Genomic DNA, 22,562 nt, shown 5'->3' with positions numbered 1-22,562 from the left:
TGCATGCAAGAAACCCCTCAAACATCGCACAGCTGAAAGAATTCTGCATCGAGGAGTGGGCAAAAATTTCTCCCAGTCGATGTCAGAGACTGGTAGACAGTTATAAGAAACGCCTACTTGAGGTTGTTTCTGCCAAAGGGGGCAATACCACCTATTAGAGCCAAGGGTGTACTTACTTTTTCCACATGTGAAATTTGCATTTATGTTTATTTAAATTATACAATGGACTACAAAATGTAAATGTTTCATGATATTTGTTATATTATATCACCTTTATCTATCAATGTTGTTGAAATGAAGATCAAATAGCTGTCTGTTGAAATATGTTGAAAAAGTCAATACTTTACATGGGGTGTACTTACTTTTTCACGTGACTGTACCTCTGCCAGGCTGAACAGTTTACATTTTTTATCCCACCAATAGGCCACATCTGGATTCGGACCTTAACCAAAATCTAATCGCCTTGTTCTTGTCACCGAACCAACTAATCCACCTAGTTTTCTCATAATCCGTCCACATCTTTTTGAAATAGCATGCTATATATTGTTTTTGGAGCTATCTCTCAATGGTGAAGAATCCATTTTTTTTTTAAATCAAAAAATATCTCATATCCGAATCCATATTCAGATCTTCAACAAAATCGAATCTATTTGTCCTTGTCAGACACCCAACTGGTCCACCAAGTGTCGTCCAAATCCATCCATAATTTTTTTTTATATCATGCTGTATATCGTTTTTTGCCCTATATCTCAATGGTGTTGGCTTGGCGGTTAGGGTGCCGGCTTGGGATACCTAGGATCCTGGGTTCGAATCCCGGTCGATCGCTGAATTAACGCCAGGGTAGACGCAGCCTGTCATCCTTCCGAGGTCGGCAAATTTGAGTACCAGCTTGCTGGGATGAATGATCACGATGTGTACCCCGATTTAGAATAGGCACACCGTATCCCTGCGCATCGTAAGAGCGTGACCAAGGGTTGGCGTCAGGAAGGGCATCCGGCCATAAAAACATTGCCATCAACCAGGGAACCATGATTATCATGGGGCCCGCAAGGCTAACCCCCGCTCTAGCGGGGAAAATGGCCTTAAAACGATCATTCATTCATTCATTCAATTCTCAATGGTGAAGAATCAGTTTTAAAATGCTCAGATCCCAGATCCTCACCAAAGATCTAATCATTTCGTTTTTCTCACACACCCAACTTGTTCACCAAATTTCGTCAGAATCTGTCCACAACCTTTTGAGATATCCTGTTCACAGACAGATAGGCAAACGGGCAGACAAGGATGAAAACATAACCTCCGTCCATCTTCGCTGACGGGGGTAATTATATACAAGCTTGGATAAAGAAAGATCCATGGCAAATTTGAACCACATACTCATTTTGAGAAAAAAAAATTTGGACAATTTTGGTGTTAATGTAATCCGAGATATGAAAAAATTATATATATATATATATATATACAATTACCTTTAGAGTAAACGTCATACACACAGAATGAATTACTCTCCCCAGAATGCATTTCACCATTTAAATGCACACACGCCCACCATGTACAAATCTTGCACCATTGAAACACACACACAATGTCATTGGCTAATTCATCTGTTTTTCCTCCATTTTGTTTCTTACTCTAGGACTGTAAAGTTCAAAACACCGTGAGAGAGTACTGCAAACAGTTTTCAGTAGAAGCACGTGCAGCTGAAGGTTTTGGAGAGATCCCTGAGTGAGCACAAACATTTTGCAATGATCCTGTTTAAAATGGTGAGAGTTGGAATGTAACAGATTTCAAGCCACTCTAGATAGTTCGGAGGCAAGTGGAGTGAATCCATCTTGGCTATCCTGCCAGGCCTCATTTACCGTACATATAAAGGTTATTCGTTTGTGTTCCATTAACCAAACTAGTGGCTGTAACATGATGTAAACAAACAAAAGGGTTGGCCTTTTGGCATTCTTATCTGACGACTTAGAGCACGATGCTGGAATCTCCGCATCTTATCCTTTGTTGTTTTGCCTATTGTGATATTGTCATTGTAATTCGTGCAAATTTACATTGATTTTCTTATGTCCTTGTAATAAATTATAAAAGCATTACACACACCTACAGCTACAGACATGCGGATGCATAAACTCCTCCATGAGCCTTATATCACGACCAGTAGGGAAGAAGAAGAATCCCCATTAACCCCCATTACCGGTGCTGTCCTAATCCTGTTGGAATTTTGAAGAAATATTTTTGTGGGGGCCTGAAACACTTCCCTATAGCCACTAAAGAATTGGGTCTGGGATCATTTAATTTAATATTACCTTTTACATAGCTACAAAGGCTCAGACACCATAAAGCGATTTTTAAAAAATCCCCCAAAAATCTAACTTTTTTTTATTTATTTATTGTTTTTGCCCAAAACACTCCCCAGCACTCAATGATAAACCTCTGAAAGTTTGAGGAAGATCCGTTCAGCCATCTCTGAGAAAAATGGCAAGACAGACAGACACAAATGGCTCTCTTATATAGTAGATAAATAAATATACAAATATGATAACTTTAAAATCCACTCTAGAGAAAGGAGGAGGGTAAAGGAGGAATTAGGAAAAAGGGAAAGGATAGAGAGAAACCTTTTGGCCATTTTGCTTATGTAATATGTCGATGGCCACTTTTTAGACACATTTACTCTTGAAAATGAGGCTGTTACTTTCCTAAAGGCATTTTGCCATTAAAGTTAATCAAGTAAATTACAAGATGCAATGGCTAGAGCGACACACAAGGCTTCAAAGGAAACATTACTAGGATATTGGGCTGACTGGGTGACTTCTCGGTACACACACTCACCTCTAAGCTGTCCAGCCTGGGTTTGAATCCTGACCCAGCTATAAACTGTCATCCCGATGTTTCACAGGCAGGGTGATTCATCAATGTGTGGGCCCCGTCCCTCGGATGGATGTTAAACTGGGTGACACAACCTCCGGCATTAGTTGGTGGACTTTGAAGATCCCTACGCATCCTTTGCGAAGAGTAGTCGAACTATCGGGGTCACCTTGAATAAATCACTGCCCTAACCAGGAGAGGGCATTACATCATCGACATAGCCGCGCCCTCAGCCAATAATGCTACCCCGCATCATTGTGCTGTATACAAAAGAGGAAGATCACTCGGACATCGCTAATCAAAATCAAGAACTGTGCTTAGGCTGAAAAGTAAAGATGAATTGCCTTCATTGTAAAACATTTCATTCAAACACTAATGTTATTTTATTCCTCCACAGGGTGCAGCCGCTGTTTCTAATATTTCGACCAGCCAGCCATATCCCCTATGCTACGTTGGAAGCCGAAATGACTGGTCATGTGACATTCTACCCTGTCGAGAGTGGGCCACCTGCTAAAAATGTGAATGCTGAGAAAACATCTGTGGTGACGTCACAAGAGTCAGATGCTATTTTGCATGAGAAGTGCAATGCGTTTCGCCATTGGCTTTTGTTGCGAAGCAATGGAAATCTACTGTTGAGCAATGCTGAGGGTAAGTCCTCCTGTGGCTGTCATAAGTCAATGTTTCTGAAATGTTTTAGACCACATCCCCTTCCTTGATTTGATTTCCATTTAAAAAATGTCTGGAAAATTTGCCATTTGATGTCCGTCGTACTTGATGTCAAGAAAGAACACCCACCTCACCACCGCCCCCATATATATTGTTACGTTTATGGGGGGTAGGCAATGGAATATAGTAGTTCAGGTAGAATTATTGTATAGGTAGTGGGCTCTGACTGTCATGAAGAAGAAGAAGAACCCCCATGTACCATAGGTAGGGAATCCGTTCGACCAGATGTTGTGTAAGAGTGTCTTTGTCCCCATGACGAGGGGTGGGGTTATGTTAATTAGTTAGGGATTAAGGGTAATTAATTCCCTGTATGTAAAGTGCCTCTGTAATCTTTTCCTGTGTTCCTTATGACACACACCACAACAGCCATGCACGCTACACCTAAAATAAACATTAAATAAAACCAACCGGAACAGGACATTGAACAATAACACTGGCACCGCCACCTGCCACATCACAACATCAAGCAGGCAGGTTCGTGAGGCCATGCCCCGAAGAGCAGTGATTGGTCCAGTATTGTAGAGTGATGAGATGGGACTCGCTGATAGGGGCACGCACGGGGATCATTAGATGACGTCAGAGCCTTGAGAACAAAAGAATCGAGTCCCGACATTTTTGTTCTCTTGCGTGGGTACAGTCATTATGAGCAGATGCAGTTTATATGCTCTTGCACGAGGGACATTGAAAAGGAACAGTCGCATATTACTCTCTTGCGTTGGGACATTGGTGCCGTGCAGTCACAGTTATCCTCTTGGATCCTGGCTTTGGTGATGAGCGGCCGCGTGTGCATCTCTCTCGGCATCTGGATTTCATCGCTGGTGGTCATGTCCCGGCATTTTGTCTTCATGGTCCCTGGCTTTCATCGGTTCGAGTGACCGCTTTGTCCTTTCCTTGGCTTCTGGGTGCCGACTGGGCGTCATCTGGGTGCTGTGTGGAGCAGACGGCGAGTGGACGGGCACGGCCTGCTCACTTCGCGCTCGGCGGCTAGAGGAACGAACTGCGCGCCAAGGCCTGTCCCCGCGAACGGACTTCGCGCCAGGGCGTGCGTTTCCCGCGTAGGGACACGGGACCTTGGATGGCCCCGGACGGTCACGGACGCCAGGCGGAGTGCAGGCAAACGCACCTCACAAACACTACGCACTATTTTCACCTTCTCCACCCCTCCCCCCCCCCCCCCTGTATTGTATACGAGTCTGTGGGGAAGGTCCCTCGATTATGAATTTTAGCTTACCGTGCATTATTTTGTTACCGGAATTTTTCAATAAAGCCGGTATTTGTACATTTTAATTCCGTGTGGGTTTGCATTGATTAACAGGGTCGAAGATGTTCAGTGGGGTCCATGAAGGTAAGAGCTTTGCTACCCCCCGCTGCCCTCCCCAGCGCGTATAAAGAGGATCCGCAATCATTGACTGAGCGCCTCGGAGTGTTAAGCTCGCTCGGCTAATCCGACCCCAGGGGTGTTCACCCCGGGAACGCGACTATATATATATATATATATATATATATATATATATATATATATATATATATATATATATATATATATATATATATATATATATAACGTTTGGGCGTTTGGACATTCCGTTTCCGGTCCGGTCGTGAGAGGACGCTGGCGTCACTTGCTCGCCGCTTCTCTGACTGGACCATTGTCAGTATCTTGCTTTCCTGGTGGTCGTGGCGGATTTTTGGCCATTGAGTCTGCCCTCTGCACGGTCCCGGCTCTGCTCTGCTGCTCCTGGCTTCACCTGCTCGGCTCCTTCGCTGTTTCCTCGGGCTCACTCTCGTGGGTTGTGCCCATTGTTTGCAGCGGCGGTGGTGGCGGTTTGCCGCCGTGATCTTGATTAGCGGCGGCGGTCGTTTGCCGCTGCATTTGCCACTTTGCCTCCTCAACCTTGGCCTCGTGCTCGTCTCTTCGCTCCTGTCTGCCCTCTGCATGGTCCCGGCTCTGCTCCTGGCTTCACCTGCTCGGCTCCTTCGCTGTTTCCTCGGGCCCACTCCCGTGGGTTGTGACGATTGTTTCGCCTCCTCACCCTTGGCCTCGTGCTCGTCCCTTCGCTCCTGCTGGCATGGCTCTGCGGTACTCCGCCGCAAGGCTTCTCCTGCTTAAAACCCGCTCCACCCCATCATGCATCTCTGCAATCAAATCGAATGGACTCCTGCGTCGACCCAGGTACATTCACCGTGGCTCCGGTCGTAAGTTTGTTTATTTACAATCAGGTCACTCCATCCCCATCCTCTGGTCGGCTCAGCGCACTCCCACTCATCGTCCCAACACACCTGGTCACAACAACGCACAAAATCGCACCTCCTGTCTGCGAACCCTGGCCAAATCACCTGGATTCATACCCGCCGTACAAAACAACATCAAGCTCACCCTGTTCAATACCCGGTCCCTCAACAACAAATGCCTCATCCTGAACGACTACATCCTGGAAAATAAACTGGACTTTCTCTGTCTCACTGAGACCTGGCAACAACCACTGGACTACTACACGCTCAACCTCACCACACCCAATGGATATTCTTACATCAATAAACCACGCTCGGAGGGCCGAGGTGGTGGAATTGCCGTTATTCACCGACAAGACATCAAGACAAACCTCATCTCCATCTCATCTGCTCCATCATTTGAACACCTGGCTTTTAAACTCTCTGGTCACACACAGTCAGTCATGGCTGTTGTCTACCGCCCTCCCAAACCACACCCATCATTCCTGTCTGACTTCTCCTACTTTCTGACCCAGCTATGTTCCCTCTCCCCCTCAATCCTCCTCCTTGGTGATTTCAATATCCACATGGACTCCACTGACTCCACGCTAACCACTGACTTCACTGATTTACTCACCTGCTTTAACCTCACTCAACATGTCAACTTTCCTACCCATAACCGTGGTCACATTTTGGACCTTGTCTGCTCTACTGGACTAATTTTGCACCATCTCTCTGGCTCCGACCTCACTCTCTCTGACCACCTAGCCATCACTCTGACCATCAACATCCCCACCCCAGCACCAAGGCATTATCGCACTATCAACTTCCGTAAGCTAAACGCTCTTTCACCTACCTCATTCTCATCGACCCTCTCTGAAAAAATGTCCACTTCTCCCTTCGTTGACCTCCACACCCCTTCTGACCTCACTGACTACTACAACCACACTCTCTCCTCCTGCCTTGACCAACTTGCACCTATAAAAACCAAAACAGTTTCTTTCACCCATTCTGCTCCCTGGTTTACCCCTGAACTCCGCCTGATGAAAACTCGTGCTCGCCAACTTGAAAGACTCCGCAATAAAACAGGTCTCACAGTTCACTCCCAGGCCTACAAGGACCACATACAACACTATAAAGATGCCCTCTCCCACGCCCGCTCCGCCTACTACTCTCAAATTATCCACTCTGGCTCCGGAAACCCAAAAGCACTCTTCTCTACAATAAACAAACTCCTCAGCCCCCTGAACACCACCACCCAGTCATTCACAATAGACAACTGCATCTCCTTCCTTTCATTCTTCCAACGCAAAATTGAAAACATCTACAACAGCTTGACCACCGCCGCACCCGCTCCCCCTCAAACCACCTGCCCCCCCTTATCCTGCCATCCCCTGTCTCAATTCTCCCCAGTCTCCCCTACTGACCTCTCTGAACTCCTCATCGGAATGAAAACTGCCACCTGCACTCTTGATCCCATCCCCTCCAGCTTTGTCAAGGCCTCCCTTCCTGCTCTCTCTCCACTTATCATTGCAACAATAAACTCCTCCCTGTCTACGGGCATCGTCCCACCATCCCTCAAAATTGCTGCTGTTACCCCCATTCTGAAAAAACCTGGACTAAACCCTGAAACCCTAAATAACTTCAGACCCATCTCCAACCTACCCTTTCTGTCAAAGGTTTTGGAACGCGCTGTAGCCACTCAACTCAAACATCACCTCTCTGCCAATAACCTGTATGAAACATTCCAATCCGGATTCCGCTCCAACCACAGTACTGAAACTGCTCTCCTCAAAATCACCAACGACCTTCTCCTCTCCTCTGACGCTGGCAACCTCAACATTCTCATCCTCCTCGACCTCAGCGCCACCTTTGACACCATCGATCACACCATCCTCCTCACCCGACTTGAAACCACCTTTAACATTACCGGCACTGCCCTCTCTTGGATTAAATCATACCTCTCTGACAGACGTCAGTTCATCTCCATCAATAACTGCAAATCCCCCACTGCTCCCCTCCCCCAAGGTGTCCCCCAAGGTTCAGTTCTTGGCCCCCTCCTCTTCATCCTTTACCTGTCCCCCCTCGGTCACTTAATCCGCCGTCATGGTCTCCAATTCCACTGCTTCGCCGATGACATCCAGCTTTTCATCTCCACCAAGTCCATCTCCACCGCCACCCACTCTATCCTGACAAACTGCATCACTGAAATAAAATCCTGGCTTCAAATCAACTTCCTCAAACTTAACTGTGATAAATCTGAAATAATCATCATTGGCCCAAAAACGCTCACCAAGTCCACCCATAACTTTGCCCTCAACATCGACGGTTTCCCAGTATCCACCTCCCCTCACATCCAGAATCTTGGCATCATCTTTGACCAAACCCTCTCCTTCGACAAATAAACTAAACAGATCACAAAGACAGCCTTCTTTCACCTGAAAAACATCGCCCGTCTCCGTCCATCCCGCTCCTCCGTGGCTGCAGAAACCCTCATCCACGCCTTCATCACTTCCCGTCTGGACTACTGCAATAGCCTCCTTTATGGTTCACCCTCAACAATCACCAATAAACTCCAATACATTCAGAACTCCGCTGCCCGTCTACTCACCCATTCCCGGACCCGTGACCACATCACCCCCGTCCTTTACAAGCTTCACTGGCTCCCCATCTCCCAGAGAATCCAGTACAAAATCCTCCTCTTGACCTACAAAGCCCTCCATAACCTGGCCCCATCCTACCTGGCTGACCTCCTCTCCAGACACACTCCCACCCGCAACCTCCGCTCTGCTGGTACCAACCTCCTGACCCCCCCCCCCCCCCATCCGGACCAAATTTAGATCCTGGGGGGACAGGGCCTTCTCCATCGCTGCTCCCACCCTCTGGAACTCGCTACCTCACACCATCAGAGACTCCTCCTCACTCACCACATTCAAAACATCACTCAAGACCCACCTGTTCAACACTGCATTCAACATTTAACCCACAGCATCTAACCCCTGACTATCTCCTCTCCTTCTCCCTCCTTTGTGCTTTGAATATTTCCCTATTGATTCTGCTTTTTTTGCAATTGTTTTTATGTTTTGCTATGCATTATGTTTTGCACTCTGTCAAAGCGTCTTTGGGCTTCCTGAAAAGCGCTATATAAAATAAATGCATTATTATTATTATTATTATTATATATATATGTTTATATATGGCATCTAATATATAAAGCTCTTTTTAACCACTGACCGACTTGAGTGATATTAATGTTCGGTCCGGGAAAAATAACCGGGAACAATAACAGAACCATTGGACCGCCGTAAAGCGTCCGTAAATAAAAATTTACGTAAAACCCCATAAACGCATACCTATGTAAAAAAAACCAAAAAAAAAAACCCTCAAACAATATGCAGCATTTGGATAACAACACTAATGCAATAACAACACTAATGGTAATAGCATAATATTGATGTTATTACACAACAATATCTCCTCCCAAAGGTGTTTTGTGACTTGCGATATTGCCCCCTCCATGCCTCCACCCGACACCCTCACGGAAGTAAATTTTATTATCGGGAATTTAGAATGGTGAGGCACGTCCGATATTTTCAATGACCTGGTCTAACATAAGTAATAGTAATGCTGATTGACAATAATAAGGATAAATAACCTGACTCCCTCTGTTGCTCCCATAGTGAGCGAGTGTACTAATGAGTTGAAATTTGGTGGTTGTATTTGGGGTGGTGCCCGGGAAGGTTTTAAGCATTAAAAAAGTTTGATATGTACTGTGTAGCGCTACCTGGTGGTAGTGGGAGAGGCTCTTTCAAGGTTGCTGCAGAGAGAACTTTCAATTTTGCACAGTCAAGTTGCATAATACAAGTGCTTTACTGAGCCTGCAACAGGGAGGGGTATTACCCCCTCATAGGGAGTGGATGTTTCTCGTAACATTTAATTTTCAAATTATGAACTCGGTCTGTTTATGTTTTGCAACACTGACACATGTTAATTACTGTAAAGCCTGGTATTGGCTTAACGGTTAAGGTGGCTGGCTTAAGATCGATCTTAGGGTCTTTAGATTAAGCCCCTGTAATGACGTTGAATTAACACCAGGTGGGTTGACTCAGGTTGTCATCCTTCTGAGGTCGGCAAAATGAGTACCAGATGACTGGGAATAGGGGGCACTGCATCAGCGGCACAACCCAACCGTGCTTCCAGAAAATGATGCAACCAACAGCCACAGGCTGCATATGAAATAACAACATGACTGTAAAATATTTCACAACGCCATAAATGTTTATTATATCATCAGATATTCAGTGAGATTTGAAGTGCCTCAAATATAAACTGATTCTTGTACTTAACTCCTTCCTTCCTTTCTTTCTTTCTTTCTTTCTTCACCCTTTGTCTTTTTTACTCATTCATCACAACAGGAGTCGGATTGAAACTAACCAATCTGGAAGTTTCTGTGCAGTGTGCTGAGTAAGTTTTTGTTTCTTCTTTATTATCATTCTTGCTAAGTGATCATAGATTGAGGCTTCCATGTGTGGGAACTCCTCAAAGTTGAGCATAATGTGTTTCCATGGTGAAACAAGACTTAGTCACGTAAAAAAGTAAGTACACCCCATGTAAAGTTTTGACTTTTTCAACATATTTCAACATACAGCTATTTGATCTTTATTTCAACAATATTGATAGATAAAGGTGATATAATATAACAAATATCATGAAACATTTACATTTTGGAGTCCATTGTATAATTTAAATAAACATAAATGCAAATTTCGCATGTGGAAAAAGTAAGTACACCCTTGGCTCCAATAGGTGGTATTGCCCCCTTTGGCAGAAACAACCTCAAGGAGGCGTTTCTTATAACTGTCTACCAGTCTCCGACATCGACTGGGAGAAATTTCTGCACACTCCTCCATGCAGAATTCTTTCAGCTGAGCGATGTTTGAGGGGTTTCTTGCATGCACAGCTCGTTTCAAATCCCCCCACAACATCTCGATGGGATTTAGATCCGGGCTTTGACTTGGCCATTCCAGAACCCTCCATTTCTTTCTTTTCAGCCATTCCTTGGTGGATTTACTGGTATGTTTAGGGTCATTGTCATGTTGCAAGGTCCACCTTCGGTTGAGCTTCAACTTTCCGACAGATGGCCTCACATTATCCTCAAGCACCCTCTGGTACAATGAAGAATTCATAGTGGATTCTATGATGGTGAGCTGTCCAGGCCCTGATGCAGCAAAGCTGCCCCAAACCATAATATTTCAACCACCATGCTTTACAGTTGGTATGAGGTTCTTGTGGTCAAATGCTGTCTTTGGTTTTCGCCAAACATGTCTTCTGGTACTGTGGCCAAATAGCTCTACCTTTGACTCATCTGTCCAGAGAACATTGTTCCAGAAGTGCTGGTCTTTGCCTTTGGCAAACTTTGGCAAACTTTGGCAAACTTTGGCAAACTTTAGTCTTGCCCTGATGTTCTTTCTGGACATCAAAGGTTTCCTCCTGGCACACCTCCCATGTAGATCAAATTTGTGCAGCCTCTTTCTAATGGTAGACTCGTGCACTTTGACATCAACAGTGGCAAGAGCTACCTGTAGGTCCCGTGATGACATTCTGGGGTTCTTAGAGACTTCTTTCAGCATCTTGCGGTCTGCTCTCGGGCTGAACTTGCTGGGGCGGCCTGGCCTGAACAAGTTGGCAGTTGTTTGGAATCTTCTCCACTTGTAGATGATCTTCCGGACAGTCGAATGATTGATTTTAAATTGTTTGGAGATCTTTTTAAATCCCTTCCCAGACTCGTAGGCATCTATAACCTTCTTTCTAAAGGCCTCAGAGAGCTCTTTTGATCTAGGCATGGTGACGCCGCACACTTCAACAACAAAGAGCAAACCAAACTAAATGCCTGAGGTTTAAATAAGACAGGTTCCTCCAAGATCCTCTCTAACGATGTTCTAATCATTTGCACCTGAGCTGGTGCACCTCATTCTAATTTTAGGTATTTGAAGTAGTGATAAATGTCGGGGTGTACTTACTTTTTCCACATGCGAAATTTGCATTTATGTTTATTTAAATTATACAATGGACTACAAAATGTAAATGTTTCATGATATTTGTTATATTCTATCACCTTTATCTATCAATATTGTTGAAATGAAGATCAAATAGCTGTATGTTGAAATATGTTGAAAAAGTCAAAACTTTACATGGGGTGTACTTACTTTTTCGCATGACTGTATAATTGTTTTGCATTGTCGTTTTGCATCCATTATTTACATTTGTTCTCGTAGTTCTCCTGTCCCTTTTCAATTGAATTATTTAAGTTGCCCTGTATAAGATTGACCGTTGCGTAAGGTAAATTTAATTGTCGGGATTCAAAAGGCCTAACCACTTGGCCGATCTTATGATTGGCATCGCAGCAACTGGAGCATTTTGGATCATCGGAGCCATTACAACATATACTTCTTTTGTATGCAATGCAGCACATGCCCACAGATGGCATCGTTTCCTGTGGGTGCAGCTGTGCCGCTGATGCAGTGCCCGGCTGTAGGTTCGGGCAGGAATTTGGAATTTGCTCAGGGTGCTGGTAATAGCCGAGCTACTCATCACACAGCACACCATGGGATCTTTAACATCCACCAACTGATGCCAATAGAAGGGACACCAAGTTTAATGGCGCACACATTGATGCTTCTCCCTGCTTGCGAAAGAGCAGGATGATAGCTTCTCGCTGGGCCACAATTTGAATCAGGGTAAACAGCTCATAGGCCAGTGGGTACCCCTAGGGCCGAGGCTATCCTGCCAGCCCAGAGCCATTGCATACCCTTCCCTGAGCTAGTCAATTGCATCTCTTGGACTATGCCATCCACAACTAGCCAATGACAAAACCTTTCAATAATTACAACATTTCTAAAAGTGTTTGAGGTACATTATGCAGCCTAAACGAAACCTGAGGAGACTTGACTTGGGAAATCTCACAGGGTAGCTGGCACATAACCATCCACTGATCGATGATGTAAATCCATAGAGAGTGTCCTGGTAAAGTGCAAATGGCATCACCATCACATGACCCAATCTGTGGAAATTCTAGCTTCCATAACGCAACTAGTGAAACCCAATATACAGAGTATTTTCATTAAATCAACCTTTCTTCCTTGAACCACCTTTAGAGGCCATTTTTTTTCCTGCAGAGCAGGGGTTGGCCTTTTTGGGCACCGTAGTCCCCTTTTTGAAGCAATGTTTTATGGCTGGATGCCCTTCCTGCCGCCAACCCTGTTAGTCACCTCTTGCAACACACAGGGAATTACCAGTGAACTGGTACTCAATTTGCCGACCTCGGAAGGATGACAGGCTGACTCAACCCCCCTGGCGTTAATTCAGCGATCGACCGGGATTCGAACCCAGGATCCTAGGATCCCAAGCCGGCACCCTAGCCGCTAAGCCAACACCAGGCTTTCTTGGTCAACAGTAAATCCATTATTCATCATCTAAATCATACATACCTGATGATGGAATGTAAACTTGTATGAATTTTAACAATCAATGATAACTCAATATATTTTATTGCTGTATAACAAATATTTTGTTCCACTATGAGTAAATATATACAAGATAAAAGTGAAATTGTATACATTTTGGTTTGTTTGCATGTATATGCTTCAAAAAAAAAAAAACTACTGAACCAAATCCAACCAAATTTTGCATGTTGCCTATGGGTACCCCAAGTATAGTTTTTGTCTGGGTGGTATATATGGGGGAGGTGGTTCAGGTTGGGGGGGCGGGGGGGGAAGACCCCAATTCTCTCCATGTAATTGTGTACGTAGAGCGCCACCCTGTGGTAGCCAGTATTACAAATAATCTTATATAAAGCAAGCTTAAACAACTTTACAATATGCATTACGGTGATGTTGAAATCTTAGCGAGAATTATTCAAAATTTTCAAAATGTTTCATTTCAGTCATTTTAAGTAGAGGTTCAAACCATACATTTATACATTTTGGTTTGTTTGCATCTATATGCTTCAAATCTAAAAAAAAAAAAACTACTGAACCAAATCCAACCAAATTTTGCATATTGCCTATGGGTACCCCAAGTATAGTTTTTGTCTGGGTGGCATATATAGGGGAGGTGGTTCAGGTTGGGGGGGGGGGGGAAGACCCCAATTCTCTCCATGTAATTGTGTACGTATAGCGCCACCCTGTGGTAGCCAGTATTACAAATAATCTTATATAAAGAAAGCTTAAACAACTTTACAATATGCATTACGGTGATGTTGAAATCTTAGCGAGAATTATTCAAAATTTTCAAAATGTTTCATTTCAGTCATTTTAAGCAGAGGTTCAAACCAAAGGTTTTTTAAGCAGAGGTTCAAATCCCAAACTTTCACAGGAAGGGTGTGTGCCATCATTAAATGGGTATCCAATCTGCTGGCTTTAGTTGGTGCACTTTAAAGATCCTTCGCGAAGGGTAGGAGAGCTATCGCTGGCACCATGCCCAAATTCAAAATTCCTGCCATAACCTCAGTTGAACATCAGACCTGGGCTCGTGAAAGACTTGAACGAAGCTTCCCCCAGCCAACCCCACAAGAAGGTGGGAATAATTGTGGCTGCTAAAAAAGAAGTTGGCTGACAAATGTGATGTTAGCTGACTTCCAAGCAGATGGAAGATGACCTCAGGCAAATGATAGGGTGAATAGAACAGAATGTTTGTGAAGTAGAATATGCTGTCTCTTGATTAAAATCGTCAGCAAAGCGACGGGTAAAAATGCCTAGTAATTACATATTGGTATTTTTCCTATCCCTCCCTTTTTCCCACTTTTCAAGCTCTGGAACCGAATTAGGTTGTAAAGCGAACCCGCAAGCCATCTCTTCATTCCGAGCTAAACATGTCTGCAACCAATATTGCAAACTTCTACGACTGCCGTCCTTGGCACAGCAGATGTCTTCCAGCCCTCGGCTTGGTCACCGTACATTCTCTCTTGGTGCTCGTAGCCCTGGAACTGCTCGTAAGATTGCAAAGACCAGCCCACAACCACAAAGGAAGATGCAGAGTGTACATACGAGCCCACAACTACCACGCAAGGCCCAGGAATCAGGTAACAGTCTGCAACCACCATGCAAGACCCTGGAACCGAGTACAAGCCCACAAGCATCTCGCAAGGTTCATAGCCCAAGCATCAGCCCACAAGCATCTCGCAAGGTTCATAGCCCAAGCATCAGCCCACAAGCACCACGCAAATCTCAGAGTTTGAGTACCAGTCTGCAAGCACCACACAAGGCCCAGGGCTCAAGTATCAGTCCACAAGCACCACGCAAGACCCAGGGCTCAAGTATCAGCCCAAAAGTCCCACGCAAGATGATGAGCCCAAGTTCCAGCCCAAAACAGCCAAGACATACGTCTGCCAGCAGGTCAGTGTTGTGTCAATGAACTTCAATGTGTCAGCACTTCCAAAAATGTCCTATATATTTCTCATGGGATTTGTTGACATTTTCATCACATTCTCATTGGATTTCCTTTTACATGTATACAGCATAAGGTTTTGATGCAAGGGAGAAATTGCACTATATGCAGATTACAACATGAAACTCCATGCACAAAATACACTATATACTTTTACAAAGTAAAACTGACCAACTGAGATTCCATTTTAAAAGTTCAAAGCAATTGCATGCTCAATGTTGTACTTGTTACAAAAGAGCTTGAAGTACAGATCATAATCAGGATAATATAATAAGTATCACAGTAATTTGGGTTATCATGATCCACTGTAATTTTCCATAGTCATGACTGTATTTATCAATGTATGGGTTCTCGATATAGTTTATATATGGTAGTGCCCAAAAGAGATGGTGAAGTTTTGTTTTGAGTAGTTGTTTTGGAAGAAGAGTTATATAGCCCTTTATATTTACCTCCACCACCAAAGGTGGATGGAGGTTATGTTTTCACTCCTGTCTATCTGTCTGTCTGTCTGTCTGTGAAAAAGATACCTCAAAAAGTTGTGGCCTGATTCAAACGAAATTTTGCAGAGAGGTAGCGTATATGACAAGGACTAATCGATTAGATTTTGGTGAAGATCTGAAAATGGATTCGGATACGAAAATTATTTAAGTTTTAAGTGATTCTTCACCATTGAGTGATATGGCTAAAACCTATATCTAGCACGATATCTCAAAAATATATGGACGGATGTGGACGAAACTTGGTGGACAGGTTGGGTGTGTGATGAGGACAAATAGATTCGATTTTGGTGAAGATCCGGATCCGGATCAGGCTAGTAGAATCTTTTAAGTGATTCTTCACCATTGAGAGATCGGGCGAAAAGCGATAAATAATATGATATTTTTAAAAGGTTATGGACGTGTTATGACTAAACTTGGTGGACAAGTTGGTTAGGTGACAATAACAAGCCGATTAGATTTTGTTTCAGGTCCGAATCCAGATCCGGCCCATCAGTGGGATACATCGCGAAAGACACCAACAACAACAACAACAACAACAACATGCATTTTAAGGCCATTTTCCCTGCCAGAGCGGGGGTTAGCCTTGCGGTTCCCATGACAATCTTCTCCATTTTGCCCTATTTTCTGCATCTCTCCTTGTTAACCCCCTTGCCCGCATTTCTTCTTCCACCACCTTTAGCCAAGTCTTTCTCGGTCTTCCCTGTCCTCTACTTCCTTCTACATTCATTCCCATCACTCTTCTCAACCAGTCACTTTCATCCTTCTTCAACACATGACCAAACCATCTCAACCTGTTCCTCTTCACAGCATCAATCACAGGCTCTATTCCCATCATCTTTCGCAATTCATCATTTGTCTTCCTCTCTCTCAACGATACTCCGCACATCCATCGAACCATTCGCATTTCCACCCTTTCCAGCCTTCGTTGCTGCTCTACATTCATTACCCATGTACGTTCTACGTACCTGTTCATGGTACATGTACGCTCTGCGTTCATTACTCCCATAAATCATAACACGTCTCACACATGCAGTATACACCTTTCCCTTCAGCTTCAATGACACTCCCCTACTCGTCAGCACACCACTCAGTTCCCGAAAGTTCTTCCATGCACATCTCACTCGAGAAACCATTTCCGAGTCTGATCCACCTTCTCCATTCAGCATGTCTCCTAGGTAGCATGTCTCCTAGGCGACACAGCTGACTCCGCATGTGAAAAAGCTGAATGTCTCAACTCTGTGTATGCCTCAAAATTTTGTGTCCCAAATCCGTCTCTCTCTATACCCACCGTACCCAGTCGTACCCAGCTACTCCTGGACTCTGTGTCCTTCTCTCCTAACAAGGTGGAGAAGTTTCTGCCAATCGTCGACTCTGATTCTGCAACTGGACCAGACGGCATCAGCCCACGGGTCCTAAAATCCTGCTCTACTGCTCTTTCACACCCTCTCTCTGTTCTCTTCACTCTCTCTTTTGCTCAAGGTCATCTGCCATCAGTTTGGAAATCAGTAAACATTAGCGTTTTACACAAAAAGGTGCAAAAACAGATCCTTGCAACTACAGACCAATCAGCTTGCTCCCAATTATCAGCAAAGTCATGGAATCCATCATTGCTTCGGATGTGAAATATTTCCTCTTCTCCAATGGCTTGATCTCTGATCATCAATTTGATTCAGACCAGGTCACTCTACTCTGGACATGCTGCTTCTGCTGTCTCAACAATGGATGGAGGTCCTCAATGTCAAACAGGAAATTAGAGCTGTCTCCCTTGACATATCATGAGCCTTCGATACGGTCTGTTACCCCGCTCTGCTCACCAAACTCTCCTCCTATGGTATCCATGGAAATCTCCATGCATGGCTTGTGGACTTCCTCTCTGGTCGTAGTCAACGTGTGGACCTGAATGGATTTCTCTCATCTCCCCCTTCCTGTTCAGGCTGGAGTTCCCCAAGGTAGTGTTCTGGGCCCTGTGCTTTTTCTGGTCTTCATCAATGATCTCTCCGAATCTCTGGAAAATCCTCTCTATCTCTTTGCTGATGACTCCAGTCTCTGCCGGTCCATATCTCAAACCTCAGATCGGCAGGCCGCAGCCTTTTCACTCTCTGCAGACCTGGACAAAATCACCGACTGGTCAAACAAGTGGAATATGTCTTTCAATCCTGACAAATCTCACACTCTCACTACGTCTCTCTGAAAAGACCAACTGGACAACCCTCCCATCTACTTTCTCAACAATGCTCTCCAAGACGTTCTGTCACTCAAGCTATTGGGTCTCACAATCTGCCATGATCTTTCCTGGGAAAACCACATTTCCAAGCTGGCCTCCAAAGCCAGTCGCCGACTGGGCATCCTCCATCGTGCGAAGCCCTTCCTTGGCACACCTGAGCTCCTCACCATATAGAAGGCTTTCATTCCCAGCTCAATGGAATACTGCTCTCCCCTCTCGGCTGGTGCTCCTGCCTCACACCTAGCTCGTCTTCATGCTGTTGAAACCAAAGCTTGCAGAATCATTGGAATCTCCCGCGATGACGCTAACTCTGAGGGCCTTTCACTCACTCACTGCAGGCAGGTTAGTGGTCTTTCTGTCTTCTACCGACTCCTCTCTGGCCTAGCCCCCCCCCCCCCCCCAGCCCTCTGTGCTCCCGCAATGAAGCTAACTCTGAGGCCCTTTCTCTGGCCTTGTTCCCCCAGCCCTGTCTGTGCTCTGTTCCCCAAATACTCCGACAGGTCGCACAAGATCTGCCAGCAACCCTCTTCTGGTGAAACTGCCAAAATCAAGACTCTGCTCACCATCACTCTTTCATGCCTCTTTTCTCCCGGCTCTGGAACAAACTCCATCACTCTCTTCAATCCCACTCCTCCCTTCAGGTCTTTAAAACAGCTGTTCACCACCATCTCTTATCTTCCCCCATCCAAAATCTTGATCTTTTCTACCCCTGTTAATTCACCGCAGATCCACTATTCTGAAATACTGACTTCTTTTCTGGAAGTCCTAGCTGTGTCCATGTGGTTTTTACCTCCCCCACCTCCCCCCCCTCCTCATCCCCCCAATCCCTCTCCCTCCCACAGATCACCCGATGTTGCTGCTCTCAAATGTTGTACTTGTGTGCTTCCCCCTCTCTCCCCATCTTGTCTCCCACTCCCTTTATTATGTCTTATGTGTCTGTTTTTTTTTTTTGTCATTAATGTTAGCTCTTACACGAGCCTCGATCATGTATGCAAAATAAAAAAAATCTATGGGGGGGGTCAAAGTGGGTCCAGCTTTGGCAACCCAAAATTGGTATTTGCTTTGTTCTCTGAAACTACACACACAGTTTTGATGAAACTTGACCACAACCTTAATCACCCATGATGTACCAATGTTTGTTCAAGGCATTCGAAAAATTGGGGTCTTTTGGAGGTATAGAGGTTTGGGGGAGAGGTGGGAGTTGCCCCCCAAAATAGGTATTTTTTTGTTTGTTTAATCTTATTATTATGTTGGTATGATTCTACATGGTGCCCTATCTTCTAGCAACCATTGAAATTGGTTTAAAATACCTTTAGTCGATGCAGTATGCTGTTTTTTCTACCAGGTGAGCACCAGGGGTATTGCCCCTATGTTTTTACTTCCGATAGGTGCGCAAACCAACGACTCTGAGATGATAGGCATTGACAGCAGGTTAGTGAAAGACGTGCACAAAAACGTACCATGTCTGAATGTTGCGATATCCAGTCAATGGCGAATCCGCATATGGCAAATCCGCGAATGTCACAGTTAGAAAGTAGAAACCCTCACGTGATTTCCTCATTCCTTTAAACTCAATATCTCCATTTTCATTCCGAACATCATCACTCCAATCATACATTAATACTATAACAAAATAATGTGTTAAATCACGATTGTATTGAGATATTATCAAACCAGCTCATTGTTATCATCTGTTCACTTCCGCATTCGGGGGCAGGTTCATATCGAGGCCAATTTCAAAATTGTAATTTTATTGAGGAACTTATGAAACCTCCTACATTCCTTACAACATCCGCTGAGACCCCAAAACGTTCCACAGAAGGTTTGGCGGGGCTAGCCCCAAAACTGCGGAAGTAGTTTGGGAATGGACAGGCAGACAAACTGCGGAAGTAGTTTGGGAATGGACAGGGAGACACTCCTGTTTTATAATCTATCTATAATTCCAGTAATCTCTGTGTGTATGTATGTATGTATGTATGTATGTATGTATGTATGTATGTATGTATGTCTGTGACCGCTGTTTCTCGACAACCACGGGTCCGATATACTTTAAACTTGCCAGGTATATTGCTGGGGACCCGAGGATGTGCCTTTTCAAGGTTTCATATTAATCGGACAAGTAGTTACCGAGCTATGGCGATTTAGCCGTTCGCCGTTCGCTTTGGCGTTGCGAATGGACCAAACCATTTCATGTAAATAGAGGGGGGGGGTTCTGTGGTCGTTGCGAATGGACCAAACCATTTCATGTAAATAGAGGGGGGGGGGGATTGTCACTGTACTCGCAAGCCGTTCGCCGTTCGCTTTGGCGTTGCGAATGGACCAAAACATTTCATGAACCAAACCATTTCATGTAAATAGAGGGGGGGGATTGTCACCGTACTCGCACCCACGTACCCACGTACCCACGTACGGGCATTGCACCCACGTACGGGCATGCCCTAGTATAGATAACGCTGGCAATATAGCGCTGCAGAATTGCAGGCACTCCCAAACTGATAGATCTCTCTCTCGAAGGCTCAGTTGATATAATGAATCATAGATTGATGTTAGGTGAATGAATAAAGTAAATGGAGTGGTTATTTTTATAGCTGAACTATCAGCAACTAAGTAGTACTATTTAATAAATTTTAATGGTAAAAAAGGATGTATGAATATGTTGGGGGCATGCATGATTACGTCATGGTATGTTTTCATCACAATCTGACTTCCTGGTAGAAAACAGTTAGTCATGTAATACTTTTTCATTGTTTCTTTCTTGCTACCCCAAGTCCTTCCACAGGAAACAGGCTGTCTGCCCCATCAACCATGAGTGCTACAGGAATCACAGCTTTTGCTCAGAAGAAACCCAGCCCATAGCCACATCAACGCCTTGAAAATTACATCATGATCTACTGGATTCTACTGACTCAGTTTACGTCGGACTGACATACAATCTCGTAATGCGAGCTAGAAACCATGGAACTGTACGGGTTCTGACTTGCTGGTGATTTGCAGCCTTTTTGGGGATTCTGATGCACTTAATTTACTTGGTAATAATCGAAATCAAAACGCGATCGAAGCACCACGTCCTGGTTCAACGCAAACATAAACAGGCCGGAAATTGCCTCAATGTTAGTACTACAGAGTAGAATATGGGAGTGACAGCAAGCTCTCATAAGGAAATTTTGCTTTGTTCTCTGAAAGATTTAAACTGACCATGCATAATTGTTAAGTTAGTGAGCTGAGCTGTCCACTCTGAATCAACCTTTGAAGACACAATAGTAGAGTAGCTCTTTCGGAAGTCAACCTTTTGCTTGTCAAGTCATGTTGCAGTTATAATTCATTGCCTATGATTCCTTTCAACTGGATTAAAGTAATTACAAAATATCTAACTTATCCAAGGTCAACCACCTGATTTACTTTACCAACAAGATTGCATGTCCATCTCAGTTTGATGTACATGGACCAGTCAAGTCGATGGAATTGCTGGTCCTTTCCTGTTTGCAAAACTTGCATGGGTTTGTGTTTCATCATATTCTGAAGTTCGGTGCAATGAAATGCCAGAGCAAGATGCATCAAAACGGTGGAAGCGTGATCTTTGGAGATGCCATTCTTCCACCGTCCTGCAGTGCAATTATGTATCAGAATGCCATTAGTTCGGCCAAGTTTTATAAACATCCCCATCTATTGAGGCAAAATGGCCGCCGAGTTCCAATGCACAGAGTTGTGTGTTACTTTTCTGGCAATGCACATTTATTTCGACAGACTTTCCTCGAATCCTAGTTTTGAATCTGTTGAACATTTAAAATAAAAACCGTCAGAAGTCTGTGCAGTTTAAATGGAGAATTTAGATAAATTTACTGTTGAGGAGGTACATGGATTAACAGCAGGTTCTACCGCTAGAAGTGCCAATTAAGCCTTTTGAAAGTGAACCGGGCTATCCCACATCCAGGGCCAAATTGAGTTAAATGCACTAAAGTAAACTTTCAGGGTAAATACATCTTTGTTGTAAATGGCAAGCAATGCAGCCAGTACATGCTGCCCTTTATTCACACGGTTAAATTCACACGATTCTACGTCACATCTAGAATTTGTTGAGACGTAAAGTGGTTTTTGAAGGATCAAATATGGCCGGCCCATGTTCACTGATGATCAGGATGAAATGTTTCATTCACAAGCATATTTTTTTGGAGGACGATGCGGTATATTACAAAAATGTTTTCAGCTTTTGATCCCTTTTTCTTGTATCATGTGTGATAATCTTGTTTAGTTCTCAAGGGCTCGACCAAAGGTCACGTACACTTTGTTTCGATTCAAACAAACATTACATGAAAATAAAAAAAATGATGACTGTTTCACATGGTATTCTTTGTATACAAATGACTGTGATTTGTTGTTGGACTTAGTTGCATCAAAACGTGCTTTATAATTGTTCAAGTACATTGTAGATGTTGAAATGATTTGTTGTTCTTTAATGATATCAAAATACATAATAAATTTATTATAAACACTTGAGGAGCTCTTGACCTCAAGCACCTAATACATAGAGGACGGGTATTTCAGATATATCCAGAGATGGGACAGCACTTGGTAAATCTGACAAAGTAACTACA

General features: G+C 44.1%; 1 protein-coding gene across 2 annotated transcripts in view; it reads left to right on the top strand.

The window, feature by feature from the left end:
- ALPK3 (alpha kinase 3) overlaps positions 1 to 22,304 on the top strand; it is a 105,019-nt gene extending 82,715 nt beyond the window's left edge. For both annotated transcript variants that reach the window (XM_078773039.1, XM_078773038.1), the window contains exons 12-16: positions 1,637 to 1,725; positions 3,263 to 3,513; positions 10,218 to 10,266; positions 14,610 to 15,194; positions 20,739 to 22,304. In XM_078773039.1, the coding sequence (XP_078629165.1) occupies positions 1,637 to 1,725; positions 3,263 to 3,513; positions 10,218 to 10,266; positions 14,610 to 15,194; positions 20,739 to 20,826 (1,062 nt within the window). In that variant the 3' untranslated portion in view covers positions 20,827 to 22,304. The remainder of the gene's footprint in view (positions 1 to 1,636; positions 1,726 to 3,262; positions 3,514 to 10,217; positions 10,267 to 14,609; positions 15,195 to 20,738) is intronic.
- The last annotated feature ends 258 nt before the right edge of the window (positions 22,305 to 22,562 follow it).

The sequence above is a fragment of the Myxine glutinosa genome, chromosome 2 (genome assembly GCF_964187855.1).
Source record: "Myxine glutinosa chromosome 2, kmMyxGlut1.1, whole genome shotgun sequence".
In the NCBI taxonomy this organism is placed as follows: Eukaryota; Metazoa; Chordata; class Myxini; order Myxiniformes; family Myxinidae; genus Myxine; species Myxine glutinosa.
This window is presented reverse-complemented; position numbering and strand designations above follow the sequence as displayed.